The sequence below is a fragment of the Trachemys scripta genome, chromosome 5 (assembly GCF_013100865.1).
Source record: "Trachemys scripta elegans isolate TJP31775 chromosome 5, CAS_Tse_1.0, whole genome shotgun sequence".
NCBI lineage: Eukaryota > Metazoa > Chordata > Testudines > Emydidae > Trachemys > Trachemys scripta.
In genome coordinates, this window is record NC_048302.1 from 135,851,886 (window position 1) to 135,878,754 (window position 26,869).

A 26,869-nucleotide genomic window follows, 5' to 3' on the forward strand; every position below is an offset into this window, starting at 1 on the left:
GGGTTACTCTTCCCTGTACAGGATGGACCATACTTTATTACAGTTGTTTATTAAAGTGTGTTACACCCCACTACAGACAGGGTTGTAACCTGGTTCCTCAACATAACTAGAGCAGAGCTAATAATTAGACACACGTAATGAATGGGATGGATTTTACCTTGAATTGTCCCTAAACAGATCACAAGATTTGGGAATGTATTACTTATCTGGAAACATTCAAGATATCAGCAGCAGATCTTTTGCAAACAAATTGTCATGAATAGTTGAAAGACGGTGTCTGCACAAATTGGGAATCTTACAGTTGAGTTTAGAATTCTAAATTAGTTTCTAGCAACTGTTAGACACTTGAATTTACAAACTGGCTTTTTTCAAAAAAATAATTTCTGATATTTCTCCCAATGTTCACTCGGCTATAGATATAACAGGATTTGGCCACATCTATAGAAGCAAGAATATACTCCTGCCCCTCTCAAAACACTCCTTTGTTACAGCACAGTGCCCCAGTGCAATAATCCTGTAGACGGGCCCCTTAAATACGCCATCTCCGTGATAAGTATCAGAGGGGTAGCCGTGTTAGTCTGAATCTGTAAAAAGCAACAGAGGGTCCTGTGGCACCTTTAAGACTAACAGAAGTATTGCTCCCAATACTAGGAGCAATAATTAAAGGTGCCACAGGACCCTCTGTTGCTCATCTCAGTGATAATATTTTTTGTGCATTCTTGGGAAGCCAGAAGGCTTTTTCCTGCATTTAAAATGTGTGTGGTATTCAGATGCTTAATATGGGGGTTTTCTATTATGTGAATGTGCCCAGATGCTGTCGGGATGGGCATGTAACAGAAAATCACCTCTTGCAGAGCACCAGCATGAGACCTCTGCATTGCTTAAGTCCCTCTTAGGGCGTGAACTGTCCCCTGAGTACACGGGTGAAATTGAGTCTGTTAAATAAGTTTATACAAAATGCACAGTAACATGCATATAAATGGTTTAATGAAATTTAAAACTAATTCAATGAAAATAGTTTGTCACTTTAAATTTCAACTTTCCCCTGGACTGTTAGCAGCCTGGACATTGGAGCACAGTGCGCGATAGCTGGAGACTCCAAAAATGAAATCGACTAGAAACTGAGCAGCCTAGTTTAACTGTACAATCTCCATGATGTGCAAATGTAAATCCAAACCAAACTTGTCAAACACACATGCCTAAATTTAGGCCTCGGGCCCATATTTAGGGACCATCAGAGGTGGACCTGTCTTTGCCAAACATCTTGAATGGTGAAATTTAAATTAGATTTTTTGTTAAATTCTTTGTTAAATTAAGTTTCTGTTAGTAGCACAGGTGTGGAATTTTGGTTTTGAAAACTTGTTTATTAATCTGACTGCCTCTCTGAGTTCTGTAACAAAACACAACTTGCTGCAATTTTCCAAATATTCTGTTCCTTTATTGTACTACAGTGAGAATCACTTTAGAAATGCTTGATTGAGAGGTTAGTCATAATGCCAGTTTAGACTATTTTGGTATGTTAAATATTAAAAAGTAAAACTATTGACATTTGAAAATTGGCACTTTAAAAAGGACATGGCAGCCAATTTCCAAATTGCAGGATGTGCCTCCTCCGACATTTGAATGAAAAGGTTGCGGTGGAGGGGGGACAAATTATCTTAATTGCATGAGAATGTGGAAATGGGGCAAATTCCATGCGTCTCATTAAAGCCAATGGGACTGCTTAAGTGACTGGGCTGCAGGATCAGGGCCTTAAAAATGTGGTTCTTAGATGTATTTTTCCTTCTTGGTATTACTTCAAAGTGAGAGAAATAATGGAAGCAGGCTTCCAGTGAAGGGAATATATGGAGTGAGGTGGCACCATTTAGGGCTTTGTGGGTAACCATATGTTATCCCTCAGTACCTTAGTCTGGGCATGAAGATGTGAAGTAAAACCTTGCTTTTATCCTCCTTTGCTCTCAGCAGAGGCACGGGGGCTGTGGAGGCTTCATGCTAGGCTGAAGGACTGCTCCCCTACCTTAAAACGTCCTGACATGATGCATAACCGTGCTGAAGTAGCTGCTAAATCATGGGTGTTGGGATCATTTTATTTAAAAGCTATAGCTTGGAGCACTTTTTCTTCTTCTGTACAGCCATGGTAAACGGTGTCTCCTGCAAACTGTCACAGTTTGACATACTGTAATTCCACAAAAGCAACAAAATTCAGCCAGGCAAAAGCATAGGACATACAGTTGGCGTATGGTATTCCTAGGTGACTTCACAAACCGCGTACACTTAGACATGAGGGAGTAAAGTGAGTTTAAGTGAGGTTGGAGATTCAGCCGTGATCCTAAGTGAGGTCCTGGTTTTGTATGAAGAGTCGTTCTAATGGTTGGTTTAGTAAACTTGGGCAAGATCAGATGGCCTTCAACACAAGTGCTCAGCAAGGAGAAATACGGTTATCAGCTTCTTTGTGATAATTATCGACCAAGAGCTGTGAAATGATCCTCTAACCTGAAATCATAATGTATGGTCCCACATATTAGTTTTGGACTAAGTTTAACCAATACATTAGAAGAAAAATAAACCACCTGTAGAATTGGGGCCGGATTACACCAGAAAGGGGCAAACATGGCTTTGGAAGTGTTCTTTGCTTTATAAACCAATGTTATTCAGATGTCAAAAGTCCACTTCCAAAATAAATAGGCCACACAGTGGGGGCAGTTCTTCCCGTTTTGGGTGCTTGTATATGGGCAGTAATGTTTCATACCAGAAAATGCAGATAATCTGCTGCAGAATAATTAATGGTGCTGCTGGGCATATTTTTTTGATGAATGCTTATGGAACCCGGTGACAGGCGTGAAATTAGAAAATACCTTCAGTGCCCTAAAATATAAATAGCTTTCGGAACTGAAAAGAGTTTCACAGCTGAAGATTTTATTGTGTTGAGAGGAAAAACTTTTCCACCCCCACCTCCCCTTTCTTCTTTGCAAGTTGTTTGTCCATTCACAAAACAAATACTCTGAAGCCCAGTGCGGCTCATGGGAATAAATTTCAGGTCGAATTAGTACAGTTTCCTTGCTGTCAGGACGGTGGAATTAATGGTGTTTTGATGACACAAATTTTGAAGGGCAAACAAAGAAGCTGAAGGGAGGGAGACATGACTCCTTAGAAGTGCAGTCCTCCTCTCCCCCAGTCTCTCTTGTCTTCCCTGTCATCCGTCTGCCAATCTCCCTGTCCATGGTTAGTTAAAGGCGCTTTTTATCCTCTTTTCTTTCCCACAGAGTTTGCCAGATCCGGGCCAGTGCCTGGGTTCCAAGGGGACACACTGCAGTTGGCCTTCATCGACTTGAGACAAGTAAGTCTTTGTGTTTTTGTTTTTTGTTTTTCTTTTAAGATGTGTGACTGAAGACCATCAGGTCTTAAGGAAAAGGGAGGGGAGGGGAAGCGGCGTTGGTGATTCAGGCCAGAGACCTATATTCTCCCCCTTTCTCTCCTGTACTCAAGACCGCCAACTTATTTAGCTATCCAGGGTCCTAGGAGTGGCCGAGGTGAACAAGTTGGTGGTGTCGGGAAAGGGAGAAAGACGTAAGTGACCCCAAGCAATGGGCCCATTGTGCTCTGGTTGGCTTCTGCAGACATGGCAAAAAGATAACTCTGAAACTCTCTGTGCTGACACTAAGCAGGTGTTGCTAACAGAGAGAGCAGTGATGCAGAGACCGCCTGCATGGAGCACTTTTGTTCGCAGATAATGCCCGGAGAAGCGTTTCAGGAGGGCGAAGGAATTTGCATTCTGGGTTGTGTAGGGTGTGTGTGTGTGTCTTTTTTTTTTTTTTTTTTTTTTCTCCCAGCTCCCTCTTTTTTGCAGACATTCCCCAGCCATGAATGACAAAGTGGCTGTTTATGAAGATGGGTACAAAAGGCTCCGCCCATTGATGCCTACCTCACAAGAGATCCCATTATAGCCATGTTGACCGTAGCAGGTACTAAGGCATCCCTAGAGCTTGGCAAGCCAGTTTAGGGAAAAGGGCCATTCTAGCGAGTCATTTGTTATGGTAGAAATGGGCATTATTGATATACCAGGCGGGGGGAAAAAGGGAGCAGGGCCCTGTCATCTCTTGGCACTGAAGATGGATGGGGTTGGATAGAAAGTCTGAATGAAGTAGGACTCGATGACTGATGTTTCTCTCCTATTAAAACAATCTTTTTTTGTCCGTTAAACCCCCTCTGCTTTGTCTCTCCTGCCATAATGATGCAGTGCCTCTTGTTTGCAGGGTTGACATAGTTTGCATTCTGAAAACTTTCAGATGCATAGGGTATTTCTTTAATCTGCATAATCCCTTGTATCGATGATCTCCTCACCACTGTGACTCTGATTCATGCCGGAACAGCTTTTAACCCATAATGGATTGCGAACCCTCTCCGAATCCAATTGATGTGCATTGTAATCTGTCATCCAATGACACTTGTGCAAAGCTACGTTAAAGTTTGATGATGATAATGAGTCTCCACACACCCACTTATGTTTGGGAATTCAATTCTGCCTGGTTTGTTTCCATATCAAATTTGTCCATTCGCTTACATGTAAGGTCCATTTGCAATATTGTCTTAAATGCCTCGCAGGAAAGAAATGAGTTGTCATTCCCAAATCTCATGCTTTTGCATACAGAAGTGTTTCAACATCACATACAGAGTTGTCAGTAAAGCACACATGACCTTGTGTTTTAGGTAATATAGGGGTGTTGGTTCTTCTCCAAAGATACAGAGATGAATGCAGGGATTTTGAAGAGGAAAGCTGTGGGGTTTTTCTAAAGAATAAAATGCCCTATAAATGTTTCTCAGATGTTTAACTTCTATGAAGCAGTGTATTAACTGGTAGGCTGGTGTATGTGTAATGTTAATATGGTTTATAAGGGCAGTATGCACCCCAGTGAATTCAACATGAGCCAGGATACAGCTAGACAATGGTCCATTTGTTGCTTCCTCTCTAATATTTCTGCTCCTTGGTCAAATACTCTCCTCTACGCACGTTTTCTCTAATTTTATTTGTTTGTAAGTTTCCTGCTACTAAGTGTATTCTGTTCTTTCTCTTCCACTAACTGGTCTTCAGCATTTTTGATAAGTTGCCGAAGATGTAATCTGTGCTGGGGTAAAGTAAAGACTTGACTCACCTAGCCTGCCTAGTGGAATCTGCAGTTCAGGACAGGCAACGCCATATCTTTGAGTGTCAGAGTGATGCTGTCTTGATACAAGTAGCGTATTGCTTGGGTAGCACATGGTAAATGACCATTCTGTGTCATTCTAAAACCTCTGGGAAGTACAGATATCATTTGTTCATACAGGGCAGTGCATGACATTTTACATAAATATAAGTTTCCTGTCTGCACAGATTTTCACTGTGTGAAGCCCTGATCCTGCAAGGAATTTTGTGCACCTCCTGCACATACATGGAGCCGTGCTGACTTTCTCACCACAGGCAATTCTAAAAAACCTGAACCCTTGTCTTTCTATAAATATGTGTTTGGGGTGTTCCACGGACACTTTTGCTCTGTCGCTGTTATATCATGTGAAACCGTAGGAACTTGACAGAGCTAAATTTGAAAGTCACCCCTTCAAACCACTTCAGTGGGGTAAGACTTAGACAACCGCTGGCTTTGAGTTTATAGCAGCTGTTTTGCTTACCACTTGTCAAACAGCAAACATTTTAGATGCGTCTTTTACTGTTTCCCAAAGCCAGTTGTGGTTGTGGGTTTACGTTGAATGACAATCAAAGGATGTTTCCCTCAAAAATACACTTTCCTCCCCCTCTCCCGCCATGTTCCCTAACTTCCCACATTACCTGTATAATCCTAGGTAGCCTCCCTTGTTTTATGAGAAGCATGAAATAAAAAGTGAAAAGATGGATTTTTTTTGTTAAATAATTCATTGGTCATTCATAGACATGGAAGGTTATTTGGTGAGATGCATGTATTTCTTTAACGTGGATTTGCAGTTCATGTTTTAATCAGAAACTTGGTGGTAAAAATTGGATGAAATGAAAGATTTGGGTTTAGCCTCCTGCCAACGGACACCTTTTGTACTGCAATGCTGTCTGCACCGTCCTTGCTGTCTGCTTTGTGTCGCTCTTGTCAGTTTCATGCTAGGAAGTAATTGCATTCAAGGCTACCCTCGCCAGCCAGCAGCATGAAAGCATGGCCCCAGAACGGGCCATGACAGCTTGACAGTAAGCACAGATTCTCCCATTTTTTCCAAGAAAATGTATTTCTATTCTCTGCGTAGGGTTAGTTTCATAAACTGGAGGCAGGTTGAAAACAGGCAATTGCATGAGCCCGACACCAAGTGCTTAGATTTAGTCCTTGGCCACACCTGGACGGGGACTGCCCGTCCCACTGAGTGTGCAGCAATGTGTAGAAATACTTGTTAAAAGATGTCAAGAACGGCTTGTTTCATGCTTTGATGAAATACACATTGCAATGTTCAAACCATGAGAGAGAGATTGTCAGTTAAACTGAATAATTCCCCGAAGGGGAAGCTAAAATAGTGGTTTTGCTTTTGACAAACCCTCTGACATGTCTTTGGTCCACACACGCACTTGCATATTTGAAGCACATTTTTCAGTTGAAAGAGAAGACCTTGCAAAACGTGGCTAATCGCGGCGTTAATCACAGAATCCTAGACGTTAGACATGACAAAATGTCCCATTAGGTTCCATCCAGTTCATCTCCCAGCCAGTGCAGGAGCATTCCTTATTGCAGTAGCTCTCCAACTAAATCCTTCTGTAGACCGCTTTGTCAGGGAGAGACCAGCTCCTCATGCAGTATCCCCCGTCTCTCTCAGCCTGGCACTCTAGGTAGGTCTGGAGCAGCTGGGAGCGTGCTTCCCAGTAAGGGTAGACAGTCAAGTGCTAGATCTGATCAAGCTAGTGCGAGCAATGGGGCTGCAGTGGCACAGGCCCCGGGTCAGCCGACCCTCCCAACTACAAGTCCATCCGACCTCCCCGGTATTCACGCAGGTGGCTAGCCTAATCACCTCCCAAGCCACTTGCTAATTTTAGTGTGTTACCTGGAGCAGAGCTAGCGCCAGTCTGTCTACCCACTCTGGGAAATGCACTCTCAGGCGCAGGGTAGAAGTAGCTTAAAAGTTCCAGTCTGCTGATGCTGCAGGAGATGGCTTCCTAGATTGTTGATGTCAGTGAGTTACAGCTTGTGAGACATTGCCTTGCTGCCATATGCCTAGATGTGTTTTCCTTCCTATTTAGTGTGTAATGCCCCCAAGCAATGGGGCTTCCACCTCTCCCCTGGGAGGCGAATGTGATATAGCTTTATACCGTCCGGATGTCTTTCCTGATAGTCGGTGTAAATTTTCCTTTCCTTCATTTCATCCCGTTACAGTACTTCTAATTCTCCCTCTGAGTTGTATCCCCACTCAGTCCCCTCATTTCATAGGGTTTGGTTGCTACTTGTGCCACCTATGCTAATACAGTGTGACTCGCTGGACCACTCTTTGAGCTAACAGAGCTGGGTCTTTTAGCTCAGCCTAGAGAGGCACAAAATTAACTTTTATAGGTCAATATGTTCAAAAACGGGTGCCTAAAGTTAGCCTTCTAAATCCATATTTAAATGTAGTTGCCTGTCTTTGAAAATATTTTACCATAATGCCTTGTTGGAAAGCAATACATCGTATGCAAAGTCATGGGTTCATTATGCCCCATTTAAACAACTGTTTCATTTATGACCCCTGCATTAATAAGCTAGTCCTGTGGGAGATTTGTGAGTAGTTACACCTTGGGTTTGATAATGCCCTCCAAGTGAGGATCTCCGAGTGCTTTAGGAACATTAGGGTAAGCCTCTCAACACCCCTCTGAGACAGGCAAGAAAGGATAACACTCATTTCATCTGTGAGCAAACTGAATTACTAAGAGCTTAATGTCAGACAAGATGCAACAGGTCTGTGGGAGGAACCCGGAGTGTTCTAATGGCGACTTCCTGTGCTCTAACCATGAGGCTGTTCTGTCTGACACAGTCACACGGGTGGGGAGGCTAGGCCTAAGTTCCATGCCTTTCCTTGCGCATCGAATGCCCTCTGCAGATCTGTTGGCGATGACACTGAAGTGTCCCTATAAACTCATCTCCACCGATAACCTGGGAGAAGTGAAGGAGCAGAAAGGTGACAACAAATAAAGGAAAAAAGTAAAAACAAATCCTCAAGATGGCCACGTCGTCCTGTCATCAAAATCTTTTTATTGTCACCTAGTCCTCTTGCCCCCGTCCCCTTCTTATCTTTCTGACTCCTTATGGTAGTGTCATGTCAAATCAAGACAGTACACCCTTCTTGGAAGGAACTGTGACCCTGAATCTGAACTGCACTTCTCAAGAAAGATCGTTTTGATGGGTATAGGAAGAGGCAAGGTGGCTTTAAGTCACCTTTTTCCTCCTGGATTGTGGGTTTGGACTGCCAAGGGCTGTCCAAATTCCTGGTGGCTTTGAATGACCCCCTAATGGGTTACTCCATTTGTCCAGAGCAGAGCACTCCAGCCACATACACTCCTTCTGATTCTGAATATGCCCCTTCCCTCTCTTGGACCTAGCCATAGGCCGTATGGGTGTTGCATAAGATGATTCTCTCAATCCTGCAGCTCCTGAAAACATGATGGAGGAATTCTCTGTGGAGCAACTAAACCATCCTAAAAGAGCTAGCAGCCGATTCCAGAATCCAGGCTAATGTTTTGCTTGCTTGTTAGGCTCAGAATGTGTTTTTGGGGACACTAAAAAATAAAAGTCTTTTGAAAAAGGCGCCTTTCTTCAAAATCAATAAATTACTTAATGCTAAATGTCTGACTCACAAAGGAAAGATGAATCAGAGTTTGTGCTGAAATCCAGGCTGACATGGTCTTTAGCTAACACTGCTCTGCAAGAAGTTAAAAGGCACGAAGGCATGAGTTCAGTGCGGATTTAGAACCTTAACTCTGAATTTCCTTGCTTTGGTGGGTTTAAGCTAGCCTTAATGGTACTTTAAACATGGCTTTTTGCAGTTCAATTATATTAAGCTCACACAACCCCTAATTCATTCAGCTGCTCAGACTCCATCAAAACCCATCACCCTTGATCCAGAATTGGCATGCTGGGGATTTAGCCAGCCTAGATACTCCCCAGAGCCTTCAAACAAAAAATCGGGAGTGCAAACATATACTGTTAGTGCTTCAGTTAGTCTAGAAAAATTCTGCCCGGGTTTCTTTCATTACAGTGTTCTCCTGTGGATATTGTTGGGAGTAAATGTTGCAGGGGGTTCGATATTAATTGTCAGAAAGATTGGACCCTTCCGTTGTAAACTCCCCCGGGTCAGAGAATCAATTGTCATCTATGAAGTAACTTTATGGTCCTATCTAAGTAAGGAGTAGACTGGAAGCTTATTGTGAGAATCATGTAATTTTCCCCCCAACGCTGTGAGAGGTCGAATTGTGACAACTGTGCAAAGAAATGTATGAGCACTCGTTTTATGTGGATGTCTTTGCTAGTCTGTTTTTCCTTCAGTGGTGGAGCAAACAATATATTCAATCAGATAAAACTCCATTTCCACCCAAACCCTCAGTGAATAGGAAAAGTTGCATCTAGACTGGGAGCACATTTTAGTTATTTGTTAAAATTTGGCATCTGATCCTGCACTTTGCTGAGCTCGTTCAACTCTCATTGCCTTCCTTAGGGATAATAAGCCCCTTTGGATGTGTCATCAGTTCCCTACACCTTAGATCAGACAACTGTCACTTTGAAATATCTGCCATGTAATGGAGAGTGATTATAAACAGTCGTAGCTAGATGGTGTTAGCCAGCTTGTTGGTAGCAACAAACCTCTCCTCCCCACCCTGATGGCAGATGCCCTCTAATTGCAGGAGATTGTGAGACAGTCATCTGATCAGGGAAATGGACACCAGTTGAGTGATAAGGCCCACTTTCACCTTTAACCTGTTGATTGAGGCAGGATTGATGGGGGATGAAGAGGGCCAGAGGTGGATGCCCTTAACCTCAAGATCCTTGCCTGTGAAACTGAATACACTCCAATAATCTCTGTATGCTTGGAAGCTGTCACTCTTGAGCTGGCTAGGAAAGCTATGCATGCTGAATGGAGTTGCCGTCCATAAAGGAACCTTCAGTGAGCTGCCTTGCTCGATAGCTTCCCTTCGTCTTATAGATTTTAAAAAATCTGCCTATTTTGCTGCTTGCGAAAGTGAGAATTTAGCTGCCATGTATTTTAGGAATGTTTTAGCTTCTATCATTCGGGGCCCACTGGGTAATTAAGTCAATTCTGTAGCACAATCCTTTATCCCCAAAGAGGCAGATACTACCCCCAATTATTTTTTTCAGAGAGCCTTCTCCTTTTCCGAGTGATAATGGTTTGATCTGTTGTCATCCTGCTTTTTGTTGGGAAAGAGCTATCAGTGTTCTGCCAGGCAAGAAATCTACAGTCTCTCAGATCATTTCTCATTTTAGTTATGTTATGAATAGGTAAAAAGCTGAAATACACAAAATGATGGTACAAACTCGAACAGTATTAAGGATTGTGTGATGAGTGTGTGTTCCAGATCTCTGCAGTCCTTTTCCCGTTCTTCCATGAAAGCTGCTGACTTAACGATGGGACATTTGTCCCAGCCATGGAACTATCATTGTCTCATAAGAATTTTGAAGAAAATTGTTCAAGGAGAAGAACAGGAGTACTTGTGGCACCTTAGAGACTAACAAATTTATTAGAGTGTTCAAGGAGAACACTTCAGTTTTCCTGACTCTTCACTTTATAGCACTTGATCTGAAGAGTATCCTTATCATTAACCATTTAGATAGTGTCATAATGGTGCATGGCACTTTACAAGTCATAGAATAAGATGTGATTCCTGCCCTAAAGCGCTTAGAGACTAACATGGACAAGACAAAACACAGGATCCCTGTTCAGGACAAAGTGTGGAGAGACTGTTGGTGAGGAGACCAGTGGAAGATTAATTTATGGAAGAGATGAGATTTAGGGAGAGAGCATCCTTGGTGGACAAGAAGTGACAGACTGTTTGAAATGGAGGGGCTTTGTGAAATAGGGGCAAAGGTGAGGAGGAGGAGGAGCTTAAATTTGATGTGTTCAAGACAGAAAGCCAGTGAAAGATTTTGGGAAAGCGATGACAAGATTGGAGCGGCATGAGAGGACGCCAAAGGAAAGACAGGGTGTATTTGCCAAACAAATCAAGGACTGACATTTCAGGATTGTATTTAAGCTAATGTAATGGACTATAAGGTGGCTAGAAAGCTGGCTAGATCATCGGGTTCATCAGTAGCTCCATGTCTAGTTGGCAGCCGGGATCAGGCAGAGTGCCCCAAGGGTCGGTCCTGGGGCCGGTTTTATTCACCATCTTCATTAATGATCTGGAGGATGGCGTGGATTGAACCCTCAGCAAGTTTGGAGATGACACTAAACTGGGAGGAGTGGTAGATACGCTGGAGGGTAGGGATAGGATACAGAGGAACCTAGACAAATTTGAGGATTGGGCCAAAAGAAATCTGATGAGGTTCAACAAGGGCAAGGGCAGAGTCCTGCACTTAGAACAGAAGAATCCCATGCACTGCGAGACTAGGCACTGAATGGCTAAGCAGCAGTTCTGCAGAAAAGGACCTAGGGGTTACAGTGGACAAGAAGCTGGATATGAGTTAACAGTGTGCTCTTGTTGCCAAGAAGGCTAACGGCATTTTGGGCTGTATAAGTAGGAGCATTGCCAACAGATCGAGGGACATGATCATTCCCCTCTATTCGGCATTGGCGAGGCCTCTTCTGGAGTACTGTATCCAGTTTTGGGCCCCACACGCCAATTTTTCCACATCCTTCTTGTAAAGAGTCCAGCAGAGGGCAACAAAAATGATTAGGGGATTTATGAGAAGAGCCTGAGGGAACTGGGATTATTTAGTCTGCAGAAGAGAAGAATGAGGGGGGTTTGATAGCTGCTTTCAACTGTTCTCAGTGGTAGCAGATGACAGAACAAGGAGAGTTGTGAAGCACTGGAATGGGTTACGTAGGGAGGTGGTGGAATCTCCTTCCTTAGAGGTTTTTAAGGTCAGGCTTGACAAAGCCCTGGCTGGGATGATTTAGTTGGGGATTGGTCCTGCTTTGAGCAGGGGGTTGGACTAGATGACCTCCTGAGTTCCCTTCCAACCCTGCTATTCTATGATTCTATTATTCTAATATTACATTGCCAGGAAGCATGCAATACAAAGTGATGCAGATGAAGGTTATGAAGCATTAAAAATCAGATCTGCAGTAGATGTCTTCTCATCCTAACTAAAGTGCTCTCAGATTTTTGTGATCTTCTACTCTGACAACTCATGGACAACACACATATAATTTCCCTCCAGTGATTCCTGCATAGAACACAATAACTTGTGGTTGTGCTACAACATACCTTTTTAGAAAGACAGCCATTGCACTTTATTGATGTCAGCCCTGTATTGACGAATTGACAGCAAGGTGGCACTATACAACAGCAAACTTTACAGCAAAATGTATTTTAATTCCTGTAACATTGTCCTACCCTATGGTTCCCCTTCCCCCCACCTCCCATTCAATAATAGTATACATTCTTTACAATAATTTGCATTTTGATAGATCTGGTTTACATCTCACAAAACAGTTAATTATAGTTTTTTAACTAATAAAGGAATAGATGTAGCTGTTAGAAATCTGGATGAGTTAATTATTTAATAGGTCAGATAAGCAATTCTCTCACCATTTGTATTAGTTTGTTTAGAAGTTGATTTCATTATAGTTGGGGAAATTCATGTTTTTACTCAACATCAGTTGTTTAGCCATGAAAAGTGTGGTACTGCTCTAAAACAATGTCAGCTTCTGTTTCAGAGCCATATCTGCTTGCTTTAGTGACAGTAAGTTTTGGAGGTGATGGCTCTGGGATGCCAACAGGAATAATGGGAGAGTGAGGTGGAATCTATTCTAGCTCATATATTAACAGAATTACTGAGTTTCTAGTTGCAGGTACCAGCTGTTAACTCAGTTCCAAATCTTCAGCTACACCTGTGCACCCCCCATGAAGAGAGAGTAGTTGAGGGCAGAGCATAACCTACACATGTGGGTTATGGGACACAAACTGGTGACACGTCAGAAATATCCCAGATTGACTTGGAAACATAGCACATTTGATCCAGAAGTCACTGAGACACAGTAAATATGGGAAACCCAATTATGATGCCATTTTTGACAAAATAGTAGCATGTGTTTCTGCATTAATTGCATATTTTGATAAATATCCAAAATGTAATTTACGTGCTTGACTTCTAAGATAGTATGTTAGACTAACAAAGGGGGATGAGAGATCCCCATATAATCAGACAGTTTTTAGTACCCCCACCTGCAGCCAATGGAGATAGCCATTAGGCCAGTGATTACAGTACATAGCGACCAAGTTGGTCTAACCATGCGAACAGCAGAGCAGCCAGGACCAGGGGATCCGTTTTGCATCCCAGAGTTTTAAAAGAGCTGGCCGAGGAGCTTGATGGACTGTTAATGTTGATTTTCAGTAAGTCTTGGAGCACTGGGAAAGCTCCAGAAGTCTAGAAGAAAGCTAATGTAGGGCCAGTTTTTAAAAAGGGTTAATGGGATGACCCAGGTGATTACAGACCTTTCAGCCTGACATCAGTCCTGGGCAAGATAATGAAGCGGATGATACAGTTAACAAAGAACTAAACGAGGGTAATGTAATTAATGCAAATCAACTTGGGTTGGTGAAAATTAGATCCTGTCAAACTAACTTGGTTGGGTTTTTTTGTTTGGTTTTGGGTTTGGGTTTTTTTAGGGGTCAGTTCTTGGCCCTGTGGTATTTAACATTGTTATCAATGACCTGGAAGAATACCTATAATCGTGACTAATAAAGTTTGCAGATGACACAAAAATTGGGGCAGTGGTAAATAATGAAGAGCATAGGTCACTGATGCAGAGGGATTTAGATCACTTGGTAAACTGGGCACAAGCAAACAATGTATGTGTTAATGTGGCTAAGTGTAAATATATACATCTAGGAGCAAAGAATGTAGGCCATACATACAGGATAGGGGGCACTCTCCTGGGAAGTGGTGACTGTGAAAAAGATTTGGGGATCATGGAGGATAATCATCTGAACATAAGCTCCCGGTGTCATTCTGTGGCTAAAAGAGCTAATGCAATCCTGGGACGCATACACAGGGGGATCTCAATTAGGAGTGGAGAGTTATTTTACTGGAATACTGTGTGCAGTTCTGTGCCCACAGTTCAGGAAGGATGTGGATAAATTGGAGCGGGTTCAGAGAAGAGCCACGAGAATGATGAAAGGATCGTAAAATAATCTGCCTTATAATGATAGACTCAAGGAGTTCAATTTATTTAGCTTAACAAAGAAAAGGTGAAGGGGTGACTTGATCACCGTCTAAAATTACCTACATAGGGAACATATATTTGATAATGGGCTCTTGAATCTGGCACAGAGAAGTATAACACATTCCAATGGCTAGAAGTTGAAGCTAGGCAAATTCAGACTAAAAAGAAGGCATACATTTTTAATGATGAGAGTAATTAACCATTTGGAACAATTTACCAAGGGTTGTGGTGGATTCTCCATCAATGACCATTTTTCAGTCAAGATCGGGTGTTTCTCTAAAATTTCTGCTGTAGGAATTATTTTGGGGAAGGTCTCTGGCCTGTGTAATACAGGAGGTCAAGCTAGCTTATCACAGTGGCTTTGTGGCCCAAGAATCTTGGATAGGCCCCATTGGATGCTCTGGCTGACCTGGTGAAACTAGTCTGAGTTACTAGGAGACTTCACCCCTGGGCTCTGTAACCAACAAAAGAAAAGGAAAAAGTAAGCGGTACGGTAATAGATTTCTTCTGGACTTGGAGGGCCTGTCTTCTACTTAAAACTGATTCTCACAGACAAGGGAGGTGAGCGAGAGCAACAGGACATACTCTCTGTTGTGACCACGGTGGGTCATCGGAGACCTCTAGCTTTCTAAGTTTATGGCTACACTGGCGCTTTACAGCACTGCAACTTTCTCGCTCAGGGGTGTGAAAAAACACCCCCCTGAGCGCAGCAAGTTACAGCGCTGTAAAGCACCAGTGTAAACAGTGCCCCAGCTCTGGGAGCCGCTCTCCCAGTGCTGTAAGCTAATCCCCTCGGGGAGGTGGAGTACCTGCAGCGCTGGGAGAGCTTTCTCCCAGCGCTGGCGCCGCGACCACACTCGCACTTCAAAGCGCTGCCGCGGGAGCGCTTTGGAGTTTCGAGTGTAGCCACGCCCTAAGAGAATGTGAGTTGATTCTGCTGTGGGTCTGAAGAGGCTAGTTTGCCCAACTTGTAGTGAACAGTTAGGTTAGAGAAGACTAAATATGCGTGTAGCTGTGTGTTGTTTTAAAATCCTTTTTGCTCTGATACTTTGTTCCAACTGCTAAATAAAAATACTTTGTTTGAAGAAGGCTGTTAGTATCCCCAGCCACAGGTTCCCAAAGAGAAGATCGAGCATGTGCCCAGACTGAGATGGGCCTGCTTGGCATTGAGCAGTTGGCATTCAAGGGGTAATGTACCCAGGTTCAAGTCTTGAGAGTGGAAGCGTGCCAGTTTCCATCCCAGACAGGTAAGAGCAAGAGGTCTAATACTTCCAGGGGTACTGTCAGAGAAACCACAAGGGGGCAGAGGTGCCACTGATCCTCTGTGACACCACTTTTACAGAGTCACTTTTCAAAGAATTAGATGCCTCCTTCAGGGGCAATGGTGAATTAGTTCACAATTTACACAATGCCCCAGACCCTTTCCTCTTTCGGACGGTAAATCTCATGAAAGTTAGGTAAATAGCTTCATACGTGGTTTGTTTCCTCTAACTGTAATCTGTTCATTTAGTGCATGTTATTACTCGATGCTATTAAGCATTTCTAGGCACCACATCTGCATCATTTGGAAGCAGTCCTGATATACCAGATAAGTATTTGCTTTAGAGAACCACGATCATTTTGTGGTGTAGGTTTCACATTCTTCTCCCACGTAATCCCTTTTGCCCTTTCTAACAAATTTAACTCATGGCTACATGTAATAAACCAAGTAAAATGCAACCTTATTCAAGTCATGTGTCATATATATTAATCTCTCTAGCGAACTTCCCATTCATTCAGTTCTTTCCTTCTATCAGGCCCCACTGAAGGCACATCCCCTCGAGGATATATTTTAGTGTAGCAGCAGTTAACTGGCTTCAAGTCTCTTGGATCGATATTGTGCATGTTTTTCAGTGTTTAAATTACCACCATGGTCTGTTAGTCTTGGCTTAGGCAAAAGAAGACTGGTGATGAAATGGACACTTGATCTGCAGTTTGCCAGATAGTGTAAACAAGCACATTAGTTGGACGGAGGAGAGGCACGTTAATTGCAGAGAGAGACTGTTGCTTGAATTGATCCATTAAAGACTGCTTCAGGGAGCTGCATCATCCTTTTATATCATTACAAAGAAACCACTGAAAAAATAAACTTTCCCTTAATTGGAAAATCCTGCTCCAGAATAGCTAGAATGGAATTGGTTTTAACTCTGGGTCATAGATGCTTGCACCATTCATTGCGTGATCTCAAATACCAGAATTAAGTGACAAACTGGGCCCCTTTTTTACCCTTAATATTGAAGCAGAGCTGTGGCCACGTAGGAAAACATGGTTGTCATAATGTTGCACACTGTGACTATTAAGAACTTCATAGTGACAGCGGGGACAAAACTTACGTCTTCCCATTCCAAAATTACAAACCCTCTACCATATGGACTAAAGGAGAAATACTGTTGGCAATATAGGGCTCTCTCGCTCTCTCTCTGACTTGCAGTTTTGATTCGATCCAGTAAAAGGCACTGTTAAACTTTGTTGGTTTGTTTTGCAGTCAGGTTGTATTACGCTTTATTAATTCTATAGCTTTGGAGAGGCCAAATCCAGCCTTCGGGCTAGCGGCATGCCTGAAATGCTGCATCTTGGAGGGGATCCACAAGAACAGGTTTTCACTCTCCCAGTAGATTGCAGGGCTTACACTCCAGAGCCCCTCCAGTGGAACAGCCGTGGGGGGAGCATAATGAGGGCCCCACATATCCTCGTTACACACAGCCAGCCACGTGGATGAACAACCTGAACAAATTTCAAGAAGTTTTATTCATGATTTTGCCGAAATGTGAAACTTCAGTGAAAAATGTCCATGAAAATTTCAAGAAATTTAGACCAACTCTAATATAGAATTCCTTTTTGCCTTCTCACCTACACTAGATCTCAGATGACATGGCAGATATTTTTGGACTGACATGTAACGAATGAATAATCTGTTGGAAAAGAGATGGTTACATTATGTGAGTCATGTAGAAGCCCTGTTCTCAATACAACTGAACAAATAATTAAGCATGAATAATTTAATTAATTTAGCTATCTGTGAACAGACCTTGACTTTCTTGAATTAATTGACCATTTGCTGAATGCTTTTAACAAATAATCTTTGGTTTTTCTTGACGTTTATGAGCAGTTTGCTGTGATAATTTCATAGTCTTATGTTTGAGATGGGTTAGTTGGTTTGGATTGGACCCAAAGGTCACAAGGTTTCTGCTATATGATGTACAGTTGGAAAGGATATGAAACCTCATGCTTCAGGGTCTAACCCGGATTCTGTTATGCAGAATATCCCATATTATGTGGGAGGGTTACAGGATATGGCACTAGATGGACCTCAGGTCTAATCCAGTCTGGCAACTCCTATGATAGGGTGAATGAAATTCTTAGAATGGGTTTCTAGGGTGAAAGTGTGTGTTTGAGTTTAGTTTTATTCTAGCTCATTTTGGACACTCGATGGAGCCGAAGATTTCCCAAGGTGCGCTGGTGGAGTATGTTTCCAGCAAAACCTCCTCCAACTTTTCTATTATATGGTGTCAGTCAGCCAATAAGAGAGAGAACAATGGGTGTGTATCAAGCTGAGCGTTATTTGGCACACTACCATCTCCTGTCCACAGAAACCACATCTATCCAAATGGAAGAGTAAACGTTTCTGAAATCTAATCATGTTAAATGTTCCAGAGTTTAATAGCTTAATTTGGTTGCTGACATACCATACCTGATGTAGAAATGACGTGATAATCAGGAATGAGAATTATAGTAGACGTGATTGCTTTGTTTAAAGTTTAAGAAAACATAAACAGATAGACTAGTTACATGTGTCATGTAAACTGAAATAGAATTTGTACCCAGAGTAAAGATCCGCTAATTAAAACAGATTCTCATTGTGGATGAATTGACTTATTCGGATTTAAACATGCTGATGGACTCGGAAAGTTCCAACAAAAAAGGTAGCTTGGCACATGTACCGTAAAAACAAACACATCTTTATCCAGTACCTGTGAACACACTTGTATGACATCTGTTCCTGTTCTGTTCTTAATGTTTAAAATAGGAGGCAGAGAGAGAAAAAGAAAAACGGACCGTTTGTAAATGGCTTTTCTTCCTGGAATGCACACCCCATACAAAATTATTTTTCAAAACTGTTTGAAAACAATTGCTTCTGCAGGACTAGGAGGATTTGAGAGTCACATTCCGGGATGTCAGAGGAAAATAGCACATTGAAATTTGCTTCATGTTTGAGATTAGTTTGACACAAGTTCGGCATTTTTATTGAGGGTGGTTTTGTATTGTGGAAAAAGTTTTTTATATTTTTAAGTTGGGGGATTTCTTTAAGGTTAGACTGAGAGTACATAATTTGCTTGACTGTCTTCTCTCCAGTGTTAGAGAGAGGTATTATTATTATTAAATTCAATTCAGTAAAAAATGACTTAGGCCCCAAATTTGTAGTGCAGTCAGGAAAGCATAATAAATGTACATGTAACTTCCAAACCTGTAGGAAAATTCTGCCCGCTTAACTTAAGTCCCATTGATTTCAGTGGTAATAATGGGAGCATTAGAATGAGACATGTTCACTGCCTTGAACACCTGCATTGTTGAGTTTTATACAAATGCTAATTATAGCAGGAGCATCGACCACTGCAGGTTACATAACGATTCCTATTCTGTTTCCAAGAATCAGGGGGTAGCCGTGTTAGTCTGTATCCACAAAAACAACAAGGAGTCTGGTGGCACCTTAAGGACTAACAGATTTCTTTGGGCATAAGCTTTTGTGGATGAAATACCACTTCTTCATTCTGTTTGCAGTCACTCATAATGTTCACCAATTGGGTTAAAGAATAGGAATATGCCTAAAGAATGCATCACTGGTGATTGGTCTGACCATGTTGTGCTTTTCCTCATGTGCTTTTGTATATGGTAAGGTTTTGATTTGAAGATATTGAAAACATTTGCTGCCCCTTTCAATATGATATTTAATGACACTTTATGTTGAAAAGCTAATACCTGCTAGCCAGAAAGGGAGCTCTGGAGAGCAAAATCAAGGCACAAGCTGTAGTCTGCATATCCAGTGGGCAGAGAATCCCCTAATATCTTTTTGTGAGATGGGAAATTTGTCATGTGCAGTTCGGTATTCCTCATGGGACGCATATGTTTCACGTACCTTATGTCCTCAGTGTTTATGGCAGAAATGTTTTAGTTTAATATTAAGATTTTTTTAATTTATTTATTTTGTTGTTCCAGGAGGAGAGGGTGATGTAATGGACTGTGGAAATAACATTCCCTTTTTTATTCCTTCACTCATCTGACCACACTTGTGATATAAATAATAGAAAAAAGCACAAAACCATTGAAATATAAACTACTTCATTAAAGCTCACACATCACTTAGGCACAACGCCGAGGCAGAGAACTGCATCCTTCGGCTGTTTCCAGCGCATTAGCAGCAGCATGTGGAGCCATCTGTCATGGCTTGGAGGTGTCGAGTAGATTCAGCAGTTCCTTAGGCATGACCAAAAACAAAAAAAGCAGTAGTTCAGAAATCACTTTACAGGCTGGGAATGGAAGTGTTGGAAGGAGTATGGTACACTATAATGTACTGTATTGTAGTGGTACTCTATGGATCTGAGCTTCAGCACTGTTGCATTGTACAAATGCTGTCCCTGTCACGCCACTATGTGCTGTGTCCTCTTCAGGGCAACTGGGTCCTGCTGGTCAGTTATGGGGATGGGACTACCAAAGAAGATTGAAATGCACAGAATTGGTCTTTCAGTTGTTGGCACTCTTCTGCCTCTGCGTTAGTGCGAAAGCATTGCTTCAGGACCATGTTTAGGGGACCTAGTGCTGCTACAAATGCCATTGTTCAGATAATACACAAAACCAAAGGTCCTATGTATGAAATCTTTGACATGAGACCAGGTTCTGGATGTTTCTATTGAATCTTTGTGGCCTTGGCTACACTTACCCGCTAGTTCGACAGCTGGAAATCGAACTTCTGGGTTCGACTTATCGCGTCTAGTCTGGACGCGATAAGTCGAACCCGGAAGTGCTCGCCGTCGACTGCGGTACTCCAGCTCGCCGAGAGGAGTACCGCGGAGTCGACGGGGGAGCCTGCCTGCCGCGTGTGGACCAAGGTAAGTTCGAACTAATTCGAACTAAGGTACTTCGAACTTCAGCTACGTTATTCACGTAGCTGAAGTTGCGTACCTTAGTTCGAATTAGGGGTGTAGTGTAGACCTGGCCTGTGACAAGTTTCACAGGAAAGTTTTTCCTTTGATAAGGAGAAATCAGGTAATAATAATAACCTATTTTGGTTGATTGCTTCAAGTATTTCAAATGCAGAGCTGTTTGCATAGGAGAAGGCAAAATGAACTGGAATGAAGTAGTCCAAGCTCAGTAGCATAGACTGTGACTACAGATGCTCCTGAGGACACTTACTGTTCCGTTGCTTTTTGATTAATTGATCCAGAAGCATTACTGCTGTATCCATGCCACTGATCTTTCCTGCCTGTGCTGTCAGACGTTCACGGCACTTTGTACACCAGACCAAGTTCCTGACTTAGACTGTGAGGAATGCTGGCCAGGGTGAGCATGATAGGTCTCAGGCGGATGGGGGAGGAAGGGTATTCTGCTCCAAAATGTTGAATTAAAAAATAGCCCAGACTAGTGAAATCTGCTATTTTCAGAAACTACTTTGTTTGAGTTTTTAAAAGTCTGTGTTTAAAAATCTATTCCGGAGGGGCTGGTTTAAGGGAATAAACATCAGGTTTGGCATCAGCCGTCTCCTTGGAGCCACAGGCTCGGATCCTGGCAGCTCTTCACTTTTCTGCGGTGGATGATGGTGCAGTGGAGTTTACTGCACTGAGGCCTTCAGGAGAGACCTTGACAATTCAGGTCCCATCTGTTCTGTGTGGACATGGCACTCTGCCCTCCTTTGTGAAGCATCTTATGCTCTTCAAAGGAAAAGTGCTTATAAGAGCCAAGCATCAGCCATCCACAGCCCTTCATGGAAGAGCAGGGTTTCACTTGCTTTCGTCTTTCCAAATGTCCATCCCTACTGATATGCAGCATCCTGGGTCTTTCATCTTCCCGACCCCAGAGGTGGCTGCATTTCTCTGGTGCTGGATGGGTACAGCTTGCAAAGCACTTGGGGATTCTCTGGAGTGAAAAAATGCTATATATTGTAAATGCAAAGTATTGCTTCTTTATATTTTAGCTGAAACTCGCCCTTCTCCCCAGTTCCCATTTTGTTAGTACGTAAAGGAGAGGGATAAACCGTTTTTAATGAGCCCCTTACATCAGCTAGTGGAGTATAGTTCTCAAGTTGCTCTCCCTGCGACGCCCTGTAATGTTTTGCTTGCTACTTCCCCAGGTAACTCTCAGCTCACAAACAGGAGAGTGGCTTCTTAAAGAGGCAGTATGGTTTAGCAATTAGAGCAGGAGCCTGGGTGTCAGTATGCAGGCGTTGCCAACTATTCACTTAGCAATTCGGCATCAGAAATGCAACCAATCTGTGCCTCGGTTTCACCAGGCGCAAAAGGAAGAGAAAAATAAAATAAATAAATAAATAAAATACTTACCTCCCTTTTGTAAAATGCTCAGAAACTCTTGCATGATTTGCTTGGTAAAAGTGCAAGTCAATCAGTAACTTGTTTTAGTTAGTAAAGAGCATCATATTTTACAGATGCAGTGCATTGGTACCTACTGACCCACTTTGCATGTTCTGGATAATCACTGGTTCAGAATTAGGTTCACTTAAGCCTGAGAGCTAAATCTCTCAATCATTCTTCTGTGCAGCAAGAATACAGATAGCAAGCCCAGCAGTTGTAAAATGTAAGGGAATAATTTTGATTAAAATAATGTTTTCCTTCCCTGAGATTTCATTGCAGTTGCTCCTGGCCCATAATCTACTGCACCTTGTAGGCTTGGTCAACATGAGAGAGAAATGTGTTGGGGTGGTGGTGGTTATTGTTGTTTTCAGTCCTTTATACATGCAATTCTGCTTCCTTCCACTTTGCACCCAGTATTTAGGTCAGTTCTTCAACGAGCAGCAGGTGCTGTGGGAACAGCGAGTAGCACAGCACACTTTTAAACAGAGAGAACGTGGAGTTCTGTTAAAGAACTAAACGTCAAAGCGGGTCATCCAATTTGGCATCCCGACGGAAGACGGGTTCCAGATTCAAAACTCATCCATTTCACTTAATGCAAAATGCAAGTTTTGAATTAAAGCTGTTGGGGCGGCTGATGTTCCAATAAACGTTACTTTGAGGGATTTATGCAAAGTATTTACACAACTAAATCTACGTTCCCAAGAATGTGTCGACACATGGCCAAGGTTGGAAGGCTCTTTTTTTTTTTTTTTTTTCTTAAACACTGTGTCTCTTTGCAGCGTTACCATAATTTGGTGCATTTTTTCTCTTACATAAGTAATTCAATGTTCTCCTAATCTAATCAAAACAAAAATCTCCTCCAGCGGTGGAGCACTCACAAGAAACCCTGCAACCGGGATGTCAAACTCATTGGGTGGAGAGGGCCAAATTCCAATTCTAACTATAGTCTGTGGACGACGCATAAATGTAGGACTGTAGTGTGTTTTCTTTCAGTGTCGTGAGGAAATCTGTATAGGTAGTAATCAGGAGTGAGAGTGATGGTGGTGGACATTATGACCTCTATTATTAGATTGCTTTCTTTAAAGATAGACCAGTTAGGTGTGATTCAGAAGAAGCCAGTTTGAGGTTTACACAAAGGTCATGGGCAGAATCTGGCCTTTATATAGAAACTAAACTTTCAGTTCTGATCATTATTTGTTTGGTTGGGTACCTTATGGCTGTATTCAGCCTCACTCGGTGGGAAAATCTACTCCCCTTTTAGGACCACCAGTGTTTCTCCCATTGTTTCTCTTCTTTCCGCATCCTCCGCTCTCCCACATCCCTGGCTTTAAGAACAGGAGTATTTGTGGCACCTTAAAGACTAACAAATTTATTTGAGCGTAAGCTTTCGTGGGCTACAGCCTACTTCATCGGATGCATGTAGTGGAAAATACAGTAGGAAGATGTGTATATATATACATGGAGAACATGAAACAATGGGTGTTACCATACACACTATAAGGAGAGTGATCAGTTAAGTTGAGCTTTTATCAGCAGGAGAGAAAAAAACTGTTTGTAGTGGTAATGAAAATGGCCCATTTCCAGCAATTGACAAGGAGATATGAAGAACTATTGGGGAGGTGGGGGGGAGAATAAGCATGGGGAAATTAGTTTTACTTTGTGTAATGGCCCATCCACTCCCAGTTTTTGTTCAAGCCTAATTTAATGGTGTCCAATTTGCAAATTAATTCCAATTCAGCAGTCTCTCCTTGGAGTCTGTTTTTGAAGTTTTTTTTGTTGTAATATTGCGACATTTAGGTCTGTAATCGAGTGGCCAGGGAGGTTGAAGTGTTCTCCAACTGGTTTTGGAATGTTATAATTCTTGACGTCTGATTTGTGTCCATTTATTCTTTTACATAGAGACTGTCCGGTTTAGCTGGCTTTGTGACTCCCCTGTTCTTCGTTCTGCATTTCCTTCCCTGCAGCAATTCTGAATTCCTCACCCCGTGTGGGCTTCACACGCACTCTGTTCCCCATTAGTGATCCCTGATGGGGGACTCGAAGGACTATTGAAATACAGTTAATAAGAGTAAGGGAACAAATTTCACTTTGAGTTGTCTGAGTTGTTCTAAGACAGTGAAAAGCAATTGTTTTTCAAATAACTATTTATTTAGAAAATATAATCAAGTTTACAAAGCATTTAGTATATAAGTATCAAACATGCATTATTAACAATTACAAAACTGAACTTTTAATTTGAAAGGAAGTGAGTAGAGTTGGTCAAAAAATGTATTTTACTTTCCGTGAACCTTTTAGAGAGAGACAGAGAAGATTTCACAAGAAAATGTGTTTAATCAAAGTCTTTATTTGATTTAAAAAAAAAGGTTTAGACAAAAAATTTGACCAAATCTAGCAGTGACAGTCAAGTTTATCTATTGGGTGAGGTATTTCCTTGTTACGGAACAGGGGTGAGCAAACTTTTTGGCCCGAGGGCCACATTGGGGTTGCGCACCTCTATGGAGGTCCAGGTAGGGAAGGCTATGCCTCCCCAAACAGGCTGGCCCCCACCCCCATCTGCCCCCTCCCACTTCCTGCCCCTGACTGCCCCCCCAGAACTCTGACCCATCCAACCCCCCCTGTTCCTTGTTCCCTGACCGCCCCCTCCCAGGACCTCCGCCCCTAACGGTCCCCGGGACCCCACCCCCTATCCAACCCCCCCATTACCTGTCCCCTGACCGCCCCGTCCTAGGACCCCCGCCCTCTATCCAACCCCCCTGTCCCCTGACTGTCCCAACCCCTATCCACACACCCGCCCCCTGACAGCCCCCCTGGGACTCCCACCCCCTATCTAACCACCCTCTGCTCCTCATTCCCTGACTACCCCCTCCCGGGACCCCCCATCCCTAACTGCCCACCAGAATCCCAAAGCCCCCCATGCTCCCTGTCCCCTGACTGCCCTCCCGCCCCCTGACAGGCCCCCCCCCGGGACTCCCACTCCCAACCCTCTCTGTTCCCCATCCCCTGACCACCCCCCCAGAACCTCCGCCCCATCCAACCGCCCTCTCCTCCCTGACTGCCCCCCAGGACCTCCCGCTCCCTTATCCAACCCCCCCCCCGACCCCTTACCAGCAGCAGGAGCTCGCAGCCGCGACACTTGGCCAGAGCCAGCTGCGCTCCCCATGCTGCCCAGTGGGAGCGGCAGGCCAGAGTGCGGCCCGCGCAGCAGTGTGGCTGTGGTGGAAGGGGGAGCAGCGGGGAAGGGGCCGGGGACTAGGCTCCCCAGCCGGGAGCTCAGGGGCCGGGCAGGATGTAGTTTGCCCACGTCTGTTACAAAACGAATCTCCCTACGCCACTCAGGGCATGGGATTGTCTTTAAATAAAGCAGTGTTTTGACAATTGTCCTATTAAAACCATGACCATTGCTATTGTATCTTTTCTATAGCATCTTCTCTCTGAGGATCTCAGAGGTGTATTTGTAAAGCACTCAACCCTGATATAACGTGACCCGATAGAACACGAATTCGGATATAACAGGGTAAAGCAGTGCTCTGGGGGGGGCGGGGCTGCGCACTCCGGCGGATCAAACCAAGTTTAATATAACGCGGTTTCACCTATAATGTGGTAAGATTTTTTGGCTCCCGAGGACAGCGTTATATTGAGGTAGAGGTGTAGTAATGCAACCTCCCGGCAGCCCTATGTGGTAGATAAGTAGCAGTATTCCCATTTTACAGTTATAGAGACTAAATCGTGGAGAGGGAAAGTCCAAGATTTCTGTAACTGGGATTATTCTCATGAGTAAAATGTTGGCCCAGAATCTTTGACAAGGCTGGGGATAGAATCCAGGTTTCCCAGTTCTTTGTTCTTTTTCAGTCAGCATGGACTAGCGGAGTGGACAGAGAGTCAGAAGACCTAAATTCTGTTCCTAGCTTAGCCACCACTTGCTGCGTGATCTTGAGCAAGCTATTTTATTTCTCTGTGCCTTTGTTTCCCTATCTATAAAATGGGAATAATGATACACTCCCTCTTCGGTAAAAAGCTTTGAATTCTATGGATGATTAGTATTAAGGAAGAGGTAAGTATTTATGAAAAGAACACCCTTCCTCCCTATATTAGAAGTGAGGAAATGCTCTTCAGTGTGACCTGTAAGAGGATGTCCATCAACTCTTTTAAAACTATATTTCTGACTTACCTTCCTGGTTTGATTAAGGTGTGATTAATTGTTGGTGGTAGTTGAATACTGTCGACAACTATACTTGCACCAAAAGTTTGCTAGGTGCTTCACAGAGCTAAAAAATACACAATCGCTGCCTGGGAGAGTTTACAGTTTAAATAGAAAACATACGGATGATGGATCAGAAAACATACAGATGACAGGGTGTGACAATAAGCAAAGTGAGCACTGAAATTCAACACTGATCTTGTTAATTCCACCATTTTTATGTGAATTTTTGTGTGTGTGTTTTCCACTGTATATTTGAAAACTACTTTGTGGGAGTTACTGAAAAGATTTGTGGCCAGTTTAGTAACTGAGTCAGCCGCACACAGCAGTACATAAACTTGTTCTAACACCGAACAAAACTGACGCTCACTAGTTGCAAAAACCACACAGGCTCCATGTACAAATGTTGCAGACGACAAAGGGTAATAGGCTCTTTACTTTATACAAGTGAGATGATTATTTTTTCATAAAAGAACATTATGCTACAAAGGATGAGGCTGCATTCAGCTCTTTGGCATGTCCACCAGCTCTGGCAATCCAGCTCTAGCACTAGGTTCCAAATCTGGCTTCAGTCAGTAGAGATTGAGAATTACCATCTGACGCTGGTCCAGTGTCCTGCTTAGAAGTCAGAGCCTAGTTCTAGAGGTCATGGTCCTCACCATAAAAGCAGTGCCTAATTTGTGAT

At 42.9% G+C, this 26,869-nt stretch overlaps 1 protein-coding gene across 4 annotated transcripts in view; it reads left to right on the forward strand.

The window, feature by feature from the left end:
- Window positions 1-26,869, forward strand: part of EXOC6B (exocyst complex component 6B) — a 374,729-nt gene that overhangs the window by 266,211 nt on the left and 81,649 nt on the right. For all 4 annotated transcript variants that reach the window (XM_034770772.1, XM_034770773.1, XM_034770774.1 and 1 more), the window contains one exon: window positions 3,264-3,337. In XM_034770772.1, the coding sequence (XP_034626663.1) occupies window positions 3,264-3,337 (74 nt within the window). The remainder of the gene's footprint in view (window positions 1-3,263; window positions 3,338-26,869) is intronic.